The following is a 17154-nucleotide window of genomic DNA, read 5'->3' on the forward strand; positions in this document are numbered from 1 at the left end:
AATATGATAAATAATTTTATATTCGTATATTGCAACAAATGTATATATAATAACATATAAATAATCTAAAAATAATTATAAATATAATTAAATGACGTTTAAAGAAGAAGAAATATAAAGAATTATATTTTAAAAAGATAGGGAACTGCATACTTTTTGTTTTTATTTGTTTTATACATTTTAGTTGAATAACACATTATATTGAGTTGTGTTTAAGGATTAAAGGACATGTAACTGAAGAAAATTACCAATATTGTCCCTTTTTCAGTGTATTATTACGGTAATAATATGTTTTGGCAGATTATAATCAAATAAATCATTGTACCACAATATTAAAAAACAAACAAAGAAAGAAAAAACAACATAAAATTTTACATTTATTCGGATCATATTAGCGGGCGGTTTTACTGATGTTTTATTCTGATGAAAATAAAAAGGATTTAAATAACCTTAATGAAAACATTAAATGGACTCATTTAAATGTTAAATATCTGCCAAAAATGTTTCATATTAATTTTAATAGATCAGGATGGGTATTATATGTTCACAAAAAAGGCAAGATTGCTAAAGTTACTCTTAGAACAACAATCAAAAACTTATTTCTATTTGATATCCCTAATTCAGTCAGGAAATACTACCTCTACTTATTTTCCATGAGTGATCTATTAATGATTTCTAGTGTGTCAGGTTCATCTACTCTCTCAGAAGATCATTAATGCTGTACTTTCTCTTGCACTACTTCATTTTCCTAAATCAGATGGTCTGTCCCTCTCTCATCTCATTTACCTTCAATTAAAATTACATTTCCCTGTTTAAGGGCCTCCATTACTCAACAAGAGTCAAGTATCTGTGACCCGCTATCTTCATTATGTTTCCATTAGCTACAAAGCTGAAGCTTTACTTTGGAACAAAATCTGAAGTTGCATGTGAATAAACAACACGCTCAGAGCAAAATTGCATATTGCACTATATTTTTAAGTCTTGGATTATGTCATTTTTCTTGGGTCAAACGTTTGTCTCCTCGCATATCGGGATTTGGCTCAGAGTTTAACTGGGATTAAGTGAAGACTTATTTGGTAGAAGAAATTTTGTGAATTATTATTACAATTTAAAATAACATTCTTGTAATGCAAAGCTAAATGTTTTGGGGTTTAGTGTAAAATGATACAGAAATCATGCTGATTTGCTGTTCAAGAACTTTTTTGTTTGCTTACATTGCTTAATATCATTATTCTTTGGTATGGTTTTCTATTCATCGTCATTCCTTTATACTTTCTTTCTGTTTAAGAGTTTTCCACATATATACTGAGTAGCAAGCCACTATTAATAATCAAGAACATATTAAAGGCCTAACTGGGCAGCAAATCAGCCTATTAGATTTCTGCCAGATCATGCCATACTGAAGTAATGATGCTGAAAATACAGCTTTCCCGTGAGAAATAAATGTCATTTTAATTGATATTATAATAAAATACAGGCATTTTAAATTGCAATAATAGCTCATTTCATGTTTTTGCAAGAACTAAAAATCATAGCAACCACAAACATAAACGCTGAAGGTGAATGGAAAGCCCATTTCATCGAATATCCACTCACCCACAGAAGATTAAATCCGTTCTCCACTTCATTATGCCGTATGTATGCATTTTAACATCGTGCAGGTCGCGCGTTGTTTTGAATCGCTGCTGCGCATGCGCTCGTAGAAAACAACCGTTAAAAACATGGCGCTTCTTGCGTAAAACGGACTTTAGGCTACTGATGTGATGCTGAACCTAACAGCATTTCATTGGTTGCAGGTAATATGCTGAAACGCCTTAAGTCACGTTTAGAGTTATTCGGTCATTTTGATAAACTACGGGAATTTCGCGCTTAAATTTCGCCTCATTAAACTAATTTGCTTGATTTTGAAAGTGAACTACATGCACGAGCTGGCTTTCACATGGCTACACTTTTCAAAACAGACAAAATACCGCGCGGTTTTCACTTCTGTCTGAATTTTACCCCTTTAAGCGTCGCCCGTATTCGTAACGGTCCCACTTTTCCCCTCACACGTGTGTTACAAATAAAGGCTCTCTGCCGGTCTCCCAGCCTCGGAACACTGCACAAGAAACCGCAGCATCTTCCCGCTACAGATATTAAGTTTGTTTCGTCTTTCATGCCTAACAGCGCGGAAACGTCCAGGGATTTCTAGTCTGGTTTTCTTTTAACAGCATGCCGGCATCATGAGCTCCACATGCACGAGTTACAGCAGCGGAGAGAGGGGCTTCGTGAAGGGCTTCTCCTGTCCCTCCTCGGACGGTAACGCCGGGGCTGTGTTCTGCTGTGGATTCAACGACATGAAGTACTGCTGCGATGATCCCAACAGCTTTTTCCCTTATGAATACGGATATATGTGGTGGCTCAGGTACGTTTCATTTTCATCACATCTTCGTCTGACGAAAGTAGTTAAAAGTAGTCAATACGGGTTACAGCAGTTAATGAATGCATACAGAAAGCATCTATTGATAAGCGAAACATCCTGAATCAGTGTAATAATAGTTTATGCAAAATAATATTGTTTTATTTATTGGTGGATGCTGTTTCAATTAAATAATATTATAAAGACATTACATTTTATTATGCCGTGCATCATATTATTGCCGCATTTACAGTAGAACAAATCAAGGGTTTTTTTTTTTTTTTTTGTTCAGGGGATTCAAACCTGCAACCTTAAGGTGACAAGATCGGCTTTTTTTACAACGTGGCTGAAATTTTATTAAGATTGCACCAGATGTTTTGGAGAAGTATTATTAAAAGCATATCTAGAAGTTTTTCAGTAGCAAGTGTATTTTGACATCAGTTTAGATTTAGTTACAAATGTGAAAAATGTAACCGCGTTTTCATATTTTTCAGTATCTAATGTTAATATTAGAACAGTGATGTCTATTGGAATAAACATATTAATACTTATAGATTATGTTTTTGCATGCTTTTGGTTTTAACACAAACTTGCTGCAGGTTTCACTTTATTTTAAGGTGTCACTGTTACAGTATAATTATACATTTAAGTACTGAGTAATAATAATAATAATAATAACCAGATGTATTTGCTATATGGTTAGGTTAGGATTACTTTCATGTAATTATGCATAATTAGTTGCTTTAGTAGTAATAGTAAGTATAGTAAGGCTCGTATATCGTGTACTAAGACACCTTAAAATAAAGTGTTACCGCTTGCTGTAATGTATATTTTTCAGTCATACATGATTGGAAATGTAAGGATGTAAGGTAGAATGAACTCAAAAGATGATTTCTACAAAAACTGTGTGGCACATGACACAGCCCAGTAGGAAGAAGAACCGTTAAAGTACCATTAAAGCTTTCACATTAAGCTTTTATATGAATAAAATATGCGATAGAGAAAAAGCAATAAATGCAGCACCCTCCAAGCGTCCTGCTATTCTCTCATCGGTGGTTTTTCCGTTGTCTCTTCAGTTTCGGAGCTCTGTTGGGTCTCTCCATAGCAGCTGTGGTCTTGTTGGTCTTCGTCATCACCGTGTGTGTCTTCTGCTACCTCTTCATCGTCACCAAACCCGGTCGCAGGGACGACGGCCTCAACCTTAGTGCGCCAGGTCAGAACAGCCACATGTACAGAAGCAGAACTGAGTAAAAATCAAGATTCTGCCCAGCACTGACCATCATTTTATAAAAGCGCTTCCTATTCTGTTGTGTTAAACCGAGTAAGTCACCGCTTTATGGTATAGGAGTTTTGTCATTTTATTAGCATGCCAACAAAGTTATTTGGATAAAACATTGCTCGGAAAAGCTACTGATTTTTACTATTCTTTTTAGGATCTGATTTAGCATCTGAGGCCAGGCCTACTGGACCGAGCGACTACCTCAGCCGCAAAGACTGACCCTGAGCGGCTCTTTCAGCGCTGCTTGACCACAGCTGTTACCAGAACCGAGGTGGACGGACCCACACAAAGAGCCCTTCGTGGCTTAAGAAACAGTGCAGAGTTTTCAGTCTGCTCTTTGCGTGCTTTTATACATATAGTCACTGCGTATTTTCCTCAAGCTGTGTCGTATCAAGATCAAACTAAAAGTTTGATTCCTCAGGATATACCTCTTTACGTCTGCTGTTTAGTAACACATTTAGAAATGATTATTGTTCCTGATCCATATGAGCAGTTCTGTAGTGTGCCGTTCTATGCAACAGTATTTCTGTATCAGCAAAGCTGAAGAAATTGCACACAGTAAGCATGAACATTAAGATAATATATCATTATAGATGGTTTTTGACTTCACCTGACTTTGACAGTAAGCCTTTATTTATTTGTAATTAATTAGTTATTACAGTTTTTATTATTATGTCAACAAATCTAATTTATTTATGTGTATATTGAATTTGAACAAGAGTTAAAGTAAAATGAATGCATTGACAGTTTACATTTAGCCTTGTTTTTAAACATTTTGGTACATTTGTATTTCTCAATACATTTATGTTGATTTTTCCAAGGCATGATATTACTGAAACAGAACAATTTTGAAAATCACAAAGTGAAGAATCTAGAAAGAGCAAAGTAGGTGACACTTTAGTTTGACCACCAATTAGTAACCTCACTAGTAACTATTAACTGTGACTTTTGATTAGATGAACTAAGTTATACGGGGAAGGGTTAAGCGATCTAATATGGCCATGCAGAATAAGCATAAGGAAATATGTGCTTCATAAATACTGATAAACAGCGACTACGCTAATAATATGCACACTAATAAGCAGCTTAATAGTAAGAAACTAAAGAGTTACCGAAAAATATGAAGTGATATAGTTTCTCAAAGATACAAATTATATTCAAAAGTTAAAATATTAAACATACCAATTTTAAGAATAATTTGTTTATTTATTATCCAGTACTTCTAAGAGACCTCTAAAATAACAAGTAAAATATCCCAAAGAATATATTAATTTTGGACATGTATTTGAACATATATTCCTTATATATTAATATATAACATATATTAATTTTAAAGTGTCGTAATGCTAAATTTTCCAACATTTGTTCCAATTTCTGTTTATTTAGCGTTAAACCAGGTTGCAAATAAATGATTTAGTAAATTCCAGCTCTATTCAAAATATAAATTGTGTTATGTATCTGGATATTTTAGCTTCTTATCTGTCACAGACCTACCTGTGTCTTTGCCTAATTCAGCTGTGAAACCGACAGGCCATTTTTGACATTTTGGCTCCCGGCAGGTGCATTTGAGCCATCGGCAAAATCTGTCAGTCTGGCACTTTTTCTGCCTTTTCCTTTCAGTTATGTTTGTCTTATGTAAGGCAGGAAAACATTTTAAAGGTGCCCATTAGCACCAGTGTGGCTTTTATTATTTATTCACTTATTGCTTTGCTAATACAGAATGTAATTAGCAAGCCCTGTTTAATCCGAGCCGATATTAAGCACGATAATTGCAGCCTGGATTTACAAACTGGATTTGTTAAACTCGTTTATGGGAAAAGTCATATAGTGACAAATTTAAAAAAATAGGCTTTGGGCAGAAAGCACAAAAAATTTACTACGAACGGTTTTGGTAATTATCTTTTTAATTGGACTGTCGGCAAAAAACTGATTATGATTCAATATTACATTTTTTACTTAGCCTAAGTGAGCGTAAAAGTTTTTCAAATCTTCTGAAGCCGTATGTGCAATGCTAGAGAAGAGACTTAGTTCTTTTATGGAAAACAGGTACTATAACATACAGCGTGAACAATCTATAACCGACCTGGGACTTAAATAATGAGACTAATGAGGGGTAGACGGGTGAAGAAGATAACAAATGGAGCACACGGGGAGCTAGCGGCAGGAGAGAAAGAACTGAATGAAATACAATCGTAAATGTGACAATACGACAGCGTTGTTTGGGTAAAATATTCATAATAAGTAAAATTGTATTAAAATATTTGAATATTAGCCAAATCAATATGGTTTGATGTCGCTGACAACTTCATGCCGTTTGACTGAACACGTGCATGCGAAAATCCCACATTGATTTTCAGCTTATATAAGGACTTAAAGGACTAAATTATGAATTTTTCATAGTGTGTAATACTAAGTGAATAAAAACAGTCAGCAAATTTTGAAATATGAAAATGCACGGTGTATGACGTTACATTCTCTCGAAAGAACGAGTCGACTCTGAATCATTGAAACAAGTCATTTTTAAAATGAGTCCCAAGCCGTTTCATGATGAGGTCAACGTGAAACATTAGCATATTGCCCCGCCCCATATTTGCGTTGGTTTGAATGAAAACTCAAAATAATTCTGTGCCACTATAGGTGACATTTTAGCGACCAATCATCGCAGATTAGCGAGAAAAAATAATCTTTGAGCGAACAAATAAGATAAGACAAAGTGTTTTTTTACTTTGCAAGCAAGTCAGCATGTCCCAAACCCACAATACGAACCTTTCATAACTCATAACAGGGGAACTTTACATTTCAGTACATCCATATCTGATCTTTTTCTCATCTTTTGGGGGTTAGCTATGCCTTTAAAATACATTTTTCCTTTTAATGAATCACTTTAATATGAGAAGAATGCGCAGCACGTTAAACAGGAACATTTTTGTACAAATGTCAGGTCTGAGATTATAATTTCGTTTTAACGATTGGAATTATTCTACAGCGGACGGACAACGGGAGAATAATAATTGCGCACATTAACATGCTTAAAAGAAGCCTGAGTTGTTAATGGGGCCAATTACTGTTCGGATCAGCTTTTGGGGGATGACTTGCCGTCATGCGCTCACATTAGTGTTCGGCGCTTAAAAGCCTCCCGTAACATTCTGGCCTTTCAGTGAACGCTTCGTTCACACAGTCTGCCGTTTTGTGGAGACCTCACAGTTCTCAGATCATGAAATCAGTTTTTTCATGTGAGGGAATGAGAAAAAAAACCTAACTAACAGAAGAAAATGTCTAGAACTGTAGTCAGGGAATGTATTTACCTTCCAGCGGTAACCCGCGTTCTTCAAAACATTTTCTTTTGTGTTCAGCACGAGGGTGAATAAATCAAATTAAGCAACACGGAAGCATCAGAAAGCATTAGATACAGTTTGCAGCCTAATATTAATTTTTGTTTAAAGCGTGCACTCCTTTTCGGCAATGGCAAAGATGTTGCACGGGGTGAAAAAAAACAGTTCATAAACTGTATTTAAATGTCTAGTCAGCTGACGGACACGAGGAAATAAGTTAACGGGTCATAAAAAATTACCTATTAACCCAGATGAAGAGTTACACCTCTCAACCTTTGCTCAAGATGCTTTCGCTGCGATGCCCTCCGCGCTGTAAACATGATTATCGAAAATAATGCAAAACACTGGATTGTACCAAGCAACGGGTATGTATAAAAACAAAACTATACATTTTACTGTTATTTCGGTTGATTTCGACCAATTGACTGATCGATTTAGAGTCATATGACTGTTGCATCGCTTTACGTTGTTCACCACATCCTTGTATTTAAGCCTTAACGCTACAGATATGTTAAGACGGCATAACATTATTATCGAGTAAGGCTTTGTACATTCTGTGTCCCAAAAGGACCGTACTTCCACCACGCTGTTGCTCAACTGACCTATTTAAACAAAATGCATTGCTACGACTTTCATCATGTCAGCCGATACCAGGAGACTATTCGGTTTTTGAAGCAATGTGATGTGACTTACGGAGAGAAACGGCAAAAAATATCATACAAATATTTTCTCTTACAGACAGGCCGTCATGGGAGTTAATGTGGTTCCGATCACATGTTTGGTCATGGCAATGTCTGCACATGAATGTCTGACGACACAAGACGACCAATCAACCGTTTCATCAGAGCTTCCAGTGAAAAGTACTACAGATGGACCAAACGGTCAGTGCATCAATTTAACATCCGTTAGCCGTACACGAAATATGTTTTGGTAATTAAGTGAAACATACGAGTTAATATGGTTCTGATCACATGGTTGGTCATGGCATGGCAATGAACATTATCCAACTATTAATCTTAATTTATTACTTTATTCAAAGGCTTATTATTTTGACATATTTGCATGTGCCTACGGTTCCCGTCCATGGAGATTTTCGTTCGTACTTGTAGGTTTGTTTTGAAAGTCGTATTGAATCTGGAACATTATTTTAGCCTCTAAACACCCTGCGGCTTTATATGAGGACTTTATTTTTTAGTGAGACTACACATGGCACAGTTTTAAGTTTTAAGATGTCCTGCAGTCCTCGGTCTTCAAAGATGTATAATTTAGTGACCCCCCTTGTATAAATATGATGATCTGTAATCTGTCTAATTTTTAAATTGTGTGTCATCAATCAACATCTCAGGACAATGTTATGGGGTTCATGACTTTCTGTTAAAAGCATGTTTCTTACGCATTTTGGGAGACATGCCAAATGACTAGGGAAAGAAATTATATTTCAGTATTCTATGAAATATTATATATTATTATGAAAATCTTGTCAGGTATTACTCCCATTGTTACACTTCTTTTTCATTACATGTTGTCCCAAAAACACATTAATATGCAAATTAGATTTACAGTTTTTTTTCTGTAGTTTCAATACCGAAGCCACATTTTCACAACTGTTCACACACTTAGCGACAGACGTCTATCATTTTTCATTGCTTTCAGGCAAAATGCATGCAACGACCACACTTTTCAAAATTCACAAACACAATTTTAGTCATTCATACCCTACGACCCGAACAGCATCATGCATTTTAAAAGCTGATAAAAGCCCATTCAAATCAGAACGATGGCAGACTGCCCATCTCTGCAGGAATTGTACTCAAATATAAAATCTTATCAGAATATTTATGAAATTTAATAAGAATTATTCCAAACAAAGCTGATTCAGATGACCTTTCTTCTTTCTGTCTGTCTTCCTTTCTTCTTTTTTCGTTACCGTTTGATAAATGGATGGCTTTGGAATGATTTTGGTTGGAAACATTGATGAGGGAGGACTCATTGATATCGAAAGAGTCTCGGAGAGAGAGAGGAACCCTCACAGTACTGAACATCCGTCCATATATTCCGTCCATTCTCCTCAGTGCTTGTCCCTTAAGGTCATGAGTGTGTTTTATGAACGAAATGTATGTTTTCTGAATGAGAACTGTTCCCAGTGTGAGATGAAACATCTGGCCCAGATTGGTGTTGAAAATGTGGTTTTAGTCTTGAACAGTGCTTGTTAGCAGTTGAAAAAACTGTTTATACATTGTACATAATGAGAAAACCCATTTACGGCCATTTTAAACAAATTTTGCTGAAAGAAAAATGGTATATCTAATCATTTATGTTATAGTTGAGAATCATCTTTGGTCGATGTTTTGCATGTTCATTTATGTCTTTTTTATTTTTATTTTTTAAAGAAACTTATGAAATCACATTTTTCTCACATTATTTTTTAAAGTTCTAAGCAATGTAAAGACATCAAAAAAAAAATTTTCCCCAAATTTCTTTTCTCTGGTTCTTAAATATACTGAAACCTGACCTGAAACAATCTCTAAAACAATAGTTTTTCTCAGTCGCTTTGGTACATTTCACAGATCAGAATTAAATTCTCAAAACTACCTCAATTTTCACGTCATTGTGTGCACACCAAAAAAGCAGTTTTCAAACAAATTGTGATTTTGTGCATTTTAAGCAACTGATTGTATACATTTGTCTGCGGCTTCCTACATTTTCAGTTGCTAATATCCTGTTGTTCAAAATGTATTATATAGTTCTCTGTGCTAGAGTCTTACCCCTCAAAACATCTACAGGTACTGGCCAAAGTTGATTTATTTCACTAATTCCATTAAAAAATTTAAACGTGTGTGTTATATTCATTCATAACACACAGACCTTTTAATTTTGATGATTATAACTAACAAACCCCAAATTCAGTATTTTGAACATTGTGAAAAGGTTCAATATTGAAGACACCTGGTGCCACTCTCTAATCAGCTAATTAACTCAAAGCACCTGCAAAGGACTTTAAAATGGTCTCTCAGTCTAGTTTTGTAGGCTACGCAATCATGGGGAAGACTGCTGACTTGACAGTTGTCCAAAAGACAACCACTGACACCTTGCAAAAGGAGGGCAAGACACAAAAGGTCATTGCAAAAGAGGCCGGCTGTTCACAGAGCTCTGTGTCCAAGCACGTTAATAGAGAGGCGAAGGGAAGGAAAAGGTACAAGCAATAGGGATAACCGCACGCTGGAGAGGATTGTGAAACAAAACCCATTCAAAAATGTGGGGGACATTCACAAAGAGTGGACTGTAGCTGGAGTCGGTGCTTCAAGAACCATTGCTGGTGTTGGTCCACTGTGTGTTTTTGAGGTCCGAGGTCAAAGCAGCTGTATACCAGGACGTTTTAGAGCACTTCATGCTTCTTGCTGCTGACCAACTTTATGGAGATAAAACAGGACTTGGCACCTGCACACAGTGCCAAAGCTACCAGTACCTGGTTTAGGGACCATGGTATCCCTGTTTTTAATTGGCCAGCAAACTCACCTGGTCTTAACCCCATATAAAATCTATGGGGTATTGTGAAGAGGAAGATGCGATATGCCAGACCCAACAATGCAGAACAGCTGAAGGCCACTATCAGAGCAACCTGGGCTCTCATAACACCTGAGCATGCCATGCAAGCCCCTATTAAGTATTGAGTGCTGTACATGCTCGTACTTTTCATTTGGCCAACATTTCTAAAAATCCTTTCTTTGTATCGGTCTTAAGTAATTTTCTAATTTTCTGAGATACCGAATTTGGGATTTTCATTAGTTGTCACTTATGATCATCAAAATTAAAAGAAATAAACATTTAAACATACATCAGTCTGCGTGTTATGAATGAATATAACATACAAGTTTCGCTTTTTGAATGGAATTAGCGAAATAAATCAACGTTTCGATGATATTCTAATTATATGACCAGGACCTGTAGTCATTAGTTCATCGTATAAGCCATTAATTGAAAAATGGTTGTCCTATTTGTCATAAAATTTCAAAACACATTTTCTACACATTTTTTTTCACTAATGCAAAGAATATAGATAAACTAATTATAAGTTTTCTGAAATAGCTCAAAGGTGCATCTCACGAATCTTCAATTGGAAAGCATATATAGACAGTGAGAAGTGAGAGTGAGAAAGATCAGGGTCAAGAGCCAAGAGGAAGAAGAGGAGTGAAGATGGTGGAGCAGGACAGAGGCACATATCAGATGAAAAACTTTTGCGTACTATGTCGTCAACCATGGCCTTTTCAGCTAAATATTGAGACATGCCATATCCTCAGTAATTCAAACATTCTGAAACAGTCTTTCAATATCCCACATACAGTAATGTGTAAATTAGTTTCTCCATTTCAGTACAGTAATGTCATCCAAACTGTAGCCATGGTTTACCTAAGAACATCCCTCCACTTTTATAGACATTTATTTTTGAGAGATGAACTAAGGATTTTCAGCAAGAGACTGGCTTTTGTATGAATTGTTTTGAGAAATGCACTTACTGTTTGGCAAATGTCTAGGATGAATCGAGAAATGTACCAAAGTGACTGGATATACTGGACTCAGTATATATTTTGGATTCTGTGTCAGTTACTTTTTGTATTTCCATCCAAAACAATTAGCATTGTTTATTTACTATAATCACTTTCGCCATCCGCAGACTCATCGGGAATCACTGAAGCCCACTCCGCTTGGCCCACCGTGCTCGGTGCATTGACAGCAGTGCTGTCCATCGGTCTCCTGATAGCACTGGCCGTGAGGTACCGCTTCTTCCGATGGTGCCTGACCAGAAACAATCACGCTTTATTATTGGAGGGTGAAACGGCCAGTCAGTTCAGCCAGGCTGGAGATCTGGAGGGAGAGATCCCAGTGCGTGGCATGAGGGGCAGAATGATCCGGCGTGGAGAAAGTTCAGATGAGAATGAAGACGACGATGGCTTCATCGAGGACAACTACATCCAGGCGAATGAGAGAGAGAAAGCAGAGGAAGAGGAATTCCAGCAGGAAGATACTGAAGACAGCGATGATGAACTGGTCATTCCAGACATTATATACATTGACTGATTTTCTGTACGTCTCCACTGTGGATATAAAGTCTGGAATCACTATGACAGTTTGGACTCTTGTATTTCTATTAGATGATGTTCTTCGGAAGTCTTTGAAGGAATATTCTGGTTGTAGAAAAAGTTAAGTTTAATCTTCAGCATTTGTGGCATCCTTTACTTAAAAGGTTATAGAGGAGCTCACAATGGACGTGAATGGAGCCAATCCGTAAATGTAAAAATACTAAACACTGTACAGCCACAAATGAGCATGAATCAAGCTCAAAAATGATTAAATTCTGGAAAAAAATCACTAACCATTCTGCTTATGCCCATAATTAAAAATGAAAATAAAATGATTTAAACAGCTTTACAGAACAAATAATACACATATATTATTTTAATACAAGAATTTTTAATTAATTGAAGTAATTATTATAATTGAAGTAATTATTATTATTTTGCTAATAATATTTACACCACAAATGCTGTTGATTGAGCTTGACTTGGATATAAACCCTTAATATTCATTTAAGACATTCAAGGGCTGAATCTAATGGGTTTTGCATACATGTCTTATGATCACAGTTTACACAACAGCTCAACATCTCAAACTTATGAAAATTAATCCATCCATAATAATTGTTAACTGTACTTATTACTTTTGTGGCTTTTTCTTTGAATGTTTTTTCTAAATGTCTGAGTCTGTCTTAAAAATGTATCTTATCTTTAATACTCCAGCAAAAAAAAAAAAAAATAATTGAAGAAACATGCTTATGTACATATATTTCACCGCCTAGCATGAAATTAGCACAACATTGTATTAGGTGAATTAATACAATTATGTAGAGCTCATGACTATATTACACATATACCGCTTACTTTGAATGCAGCTGTATAGACTCTATCATAGATTTCATCAGCAATTGTGGATACTCGGTCATTCAACAAATATAATAACTGTGTATAGAAATAACTGTTGCCAGTTTTTAGCGCCAACTATAGACAGCTGCGTAGACTTCAAGTTAACAACTTCACTTCGAGTCAAGAGACTATGCTTACTTTTTGCCACAGACACAGTGCAAGTTGTATGCCAGTGTGCTAGAAGTTTCTGTTCAATCATCAGATTGGAAATACACGGTGAAGTTGAACGCAATGCATTCTGGGATATGGTATTCAAAAGAGTGAACTTTGCTGTACATTGTGCATTCATTCCAGGTGTTCAATTCAAGATTAATTTCCATACAGTTACGAAATATTCGTTTTGATTCCAACTATAAGGTCCATTGACAGAAGCTCATTAAAACCACACGTAAAATGAGAAATGATGTTCGATTGTCAATAAAGATGTCTTCAAGCCAAACTGCAGGTGTAAAATGAACACCAGTTGGGTTTTACACATCAAATAGGTCTTGAATGAATAGTTCACCCAAAAATTAAATTTGACCCCATGAATTACTCACGCTCATGCCATCCTCTGTGTATATTAGGGGTGCAACGAATCATAGATGATCTTTGGTTCCATGGTTTGGCACGCATGTGATTCGTGGATTAGCTGTTCCATTCAACCAGCATAAACTGAAAGTTTTAATTTGACACATTCAAGCAATTTCTGACCACACAGATGAATCGAATCAGGGCTCTGGTGCCGTTTATGTGTTATGCACACAAAGTTATTGTGCTTTATATAGTCTATAATTTTATGTTGTAGGCTGTTCATCTATGCTTGTAATTTGTGCAGTTGTTCTTGTTGTATTACTGACTTTCTGCTGGGTTACAGAAGTACCTAAAGTAAGCTTTTAGTAATAAATGAAAAGCATACTTTTTTTTGCTGATCCAAAAACTGATCAGACGTGATCGTGACTGAAAGTGATTTTGATTTCGATCCATTGCACCACTAGTGTATATGATTTTCTTCTTTCAGACGAACAAAGTCTGAGTTTTTAAAAAAATCTATCCTGGTTCTTCAAAGCTTGGTAATGCTGGTGGATGGCCATGATTTTGAAGCTCCTTAAATTGTATATATCTGTTGTAAAACTAACCCATACACCATGGACACATGTCTTCTGAAGCAGAGTGATGGGTTTTTGTAGCAAAAATATTTCTATTTTTAAAATTCTAAGCTGAAATCATTGACTTCAGCCAACGACTATATGCACATTTGCAAGAGAGTCGAGCAGAAAAAAGTCATATACACCTAGAGTGGCTCGGGGGTGAGTAAAATATGGGCTAATTTGTCATTTTTGGGTGAACTAATCCTTTAATATCATGATGGATCTCTTGATTCTTCTTTCACAACAAATTTGACTGACTGGAAGTTGAATCCCTCCACGGTCGGTTCCTTTGCCCCGTCACTGTATACACTCTCACCCTTCTCCGTCTTCGCCTTCTCGTGTTTCTCCTTCCCTGCACATAAACCTTCACTCCATACGCCATCACGCCCAGCACCACAGCGCCCCCACAGGCCAGGAGGCTCACACCAGAGAGCAGCATGTCCAGCTGAGTGAGACTGAGCAGCGTAGTCCCACACACCACCAGAGCCAGACCAGTGAAGAGCAACAGCACGGGATCCACCGTTCCTCCGCTGCGCAGCTGCTCAATGCGTCTGCGGCTGCGTATGCAGCCCATGTCTTGCACTGCAGAGCTGAGCAGCTGTTTCATGAGGACCACCAGAGCCAGGAGACAGAGAGTGGAGCCTACACCCAAGCGCCACAGCACCGAGGGCCCGGCGGCGGAGGAGGCGGTCGAGAGGAGCCCCACGCCGGCCGAGCCCAGGCTCAGAACCATGACCACTGAAAAGCAGTAGCACAGGAGAGACACGTGCGGCTCGTTGAACCACCACAGCTCCACCTGCTCCTCCACGGCTTGGCGCTGAAGCCACAAAGGGTCCGCTTGCAGACGAAGGCGAGCTCCGTGACTCACCACGCTCAGGGGGAGAAGCTCCATGTCCAGGGTCTCTCAGATGCTGGTGTGTGTATAGTCTCCTATATGGAAACACATTTTAAAATGAATAACACTTTATAAAAAAGGTTCAATGCATTAACATTAGTTATGGTAACATCTAAATTAACCGGTTGCATTCATATTAAAAAAGAAAGTAAATTAGCATCACATTAGCTAATGTTAATTTTTGCGAGTTTATTTTGTGAGTTAATTTCTCTCAAAAGAAAGAGTCGACTAAATCATTGAAACGAGTTGTTTTTTCATATTGCCCATGGAACAATGTGGATTTTTGCATTGGTCTGAATAAAAATGCTGACTTAGGTGTCCACTAGGTGTCCCTTTTGAAGTATTAAAAGCTCACAAACACTGCTTTACACAAAATCAACCAATCACTGCAGAATAAGCGTCAAGCTTTGAAAAAATTAACTAATCATTTGGGAGATGTTGAGCAAATATGGTAATAAAAAAAATGCATATTATAAGATAATTAAAGTGTTTTTGACCTTGTATGCTTGTCTTGTCAGGGACTCCCAAAACCAAAATATGAACCTTTCATAACTTGTAATAAGGGTATTTTAAATGTTATAACATATATGTAGAATTTAACATTGAAGATGCTATTAAAGTAGGCTATTATTGTTCTTTCATGTTAGCTACTGCATATTCCATTCATGTCAAAGGCAAAAGGCGAATGCATTCCTCGAGAAGTACAAAAAATTGCATGCTTTGATTTATAGGCTTTCATTTAATAAAAAAACCCCACAAAAACATGTTTACAATTAAATATGCATACTGAATAATCTACAATATGTGCATATTACCATATGCTTTACCAATAGTAGGCCCAAGTATATGAGAATACATATTTAAATACAGTATGCATATTACGTTACACTTTGTTGTCAAATGACTTTGCTGTCAAATGATTTTTCAGCATCCAGTAATCAACATGGAAATAAAAAATGGTTATTTTGAATTTTACATCTTTATGGAACAATATCTGATAAAGAAACATACTGGCAAAAATGGGTGACACACATTTTAACATATTTAGTTAAAATAAAACAGTAATAAAGCTGACTTTTCCAAACATCTTGCAGTTCATTAATGGAATCAGATGATTCAGTAACCACTCTGATTAAGCGCAAGATTCATCAGGCTGATTACAGTATATCCGGTTTATTAAACAAATCATAGCAATCTTAGATAAATGCAGGTGCTCTTCCTGCACAAAAATCATCTGCAACATCTCAACCTATTTATTTATTTATTTTTTACAGTTATGCTTCAAAGCAACATCAATGCTTCAGTGTGCGCAACCCCACTTTTATTAAACAATATCACATGCCTAAATGACTTAAAATGAGTTTATTCTATTAAACGTTTTTCAGCATAATAGAAAATTCAATAAAAGCTTTATAGTAATCACATTTTTACATAGTCTTGTTATAACTGATGATATATAAAAGTAGTTTCCTCACCTTTCGTCAGTGCATGTTTTTGATCCTTGATTCAGACTCCACAAACATCATCATGTATCCTGAACAGCACTCCTGTGGAAAAGACGGTCCAGATTTAGAAAGCTAAATTCTAGTTTAATTTTAACAATCACCATCCTGGAACTCCTCTGTTTTGGCAGCAGTGCAGGACCGTTGACTGTCACGTCTCTCTTTCTTTCTGTCTTTTTGTTTACCTGCCTCTCTCATGCCGTGGTGTGTCACGGTGCGAGCCGACTGGACACTGGTGCCAAGCACCGAGGACGATGACATACTCTCCCGTTGTCTTCTCCCGCCACATTCCACCAGGACAATAAAAGGTTTCTCATTGTCTTCTTTGTGACACTAAACAGCATGTCCGCAAACGGAGAAGGCACACAAACGTTCGCTCTCACACATGTGTGAGCCTAGCAGGCAGCATGACTGACACAGAAAAGCAAGGATGTCTTTCAAGGCATTGTGGGAAAAACAATAGGCCAACTGGAGGGACTTACAGAGGGACATCCCACCAAGTGAATCTCTGATGTCACGCCTGCAGCATAATGGACGTTTTGTGACTGTAAGGATGGTGTCATTCACATGACATAAGTTTACTTTGCTTCTGCAACAATAGAGCTCTTCTTCTCAGTGTTTATGTGTGCTGATTGTCCAG

At 36.8% G+C, this 17154-nt stretch overlaps 2 protein-coding genes across 4 annotated transcripts; one reads left to right on the top strand and one right to left on the bottom strand.

Annotated features, from left to right (window-relative positions):
* Nucleotides 1-164: 164 nt before the first annotated feature.
* Nucleotides 165-13384, top strand: LOC122357653 (protein shisa-like-2A). 3 transcript variants are annotated; one of them, XM_043257124.1, is made up of 6 exons: nucleotides 165-2404; nucleotides 2691-2714; nucleotides 3475-3611; nucleotides 3832-3948; nucleotides 7748-7890; nucleotides 11682-13384. In XM_043257124.1, the coding sequence occupies exons 1-4, from the start codon at nucleotides 2223-2225 to the stop codon at nucleotides 3894-3896; spliced, it is 408 nt and encodes a 135-aa protein (XP_043113059.1). In that variant the 5' UTR covers nucleotides 165-2222; the 3' UTR covers nucleotides 3897-3948; nucleotides 7748-7890; nucleotides 11682-13384. The 3 variants fall into 3 exon arrangements, with proteins under 3 accessions (XP_043113059.1, XP_043113067.1, XP_043113054.1); XM_043257132.1 differs by lacking the exon at nucleotides 2691-2714 and having other exon boundaries at nucleotides 179-2404; XM_043257119.1 differs by lacking the exons at nucleotides 165-2404; nucleotides 2691-2714; nucleotides 3475-3611; nucleotides 3832-3948 and adding an exon at nucleotides 5026-7374.
* tmem125b (transmembrane protein 125b) lies at nucleotides 12235-16967 on the bottom strand. The gene is made up of 3 exons (XM_043257105.1): nucleotides 16700-16967; nucleotides 16488-16559; nucleotides 12235-15047 (listed from the first exon to the last, which is right to left on the bottom strand). Exon 3 carries the CDS (start codon nucleotides 15007-15009, stop codon nucleotides 14356-14358), a length of 654 nt encoding a protein of 217 aa, XP_043113040.1. The 5' UTR covers nucleotides 15010-15047; nucleotides 16488-16559; nucleotides 16700-16967; the 3' UTR covers nucleotides 12235-14355.
* Nucleotides 16968-17154: the final 187 nt, after the last annotated feature.

This window comes from Puntigrus tetrazona, chromosome 2, assembly GCF_018831695.1.
Source record: "Puntigrus tetrazona isolate hp1 chromosome 2, ASM1883169v1, whole genome shotgun sequence".
Lineage (NCBI taxonomy): Eukaryota > Metazoa > Chordata > Actinopteri > Cypriniformes > Cyprinidae > Puntigrus > Puntigrus tetrazona.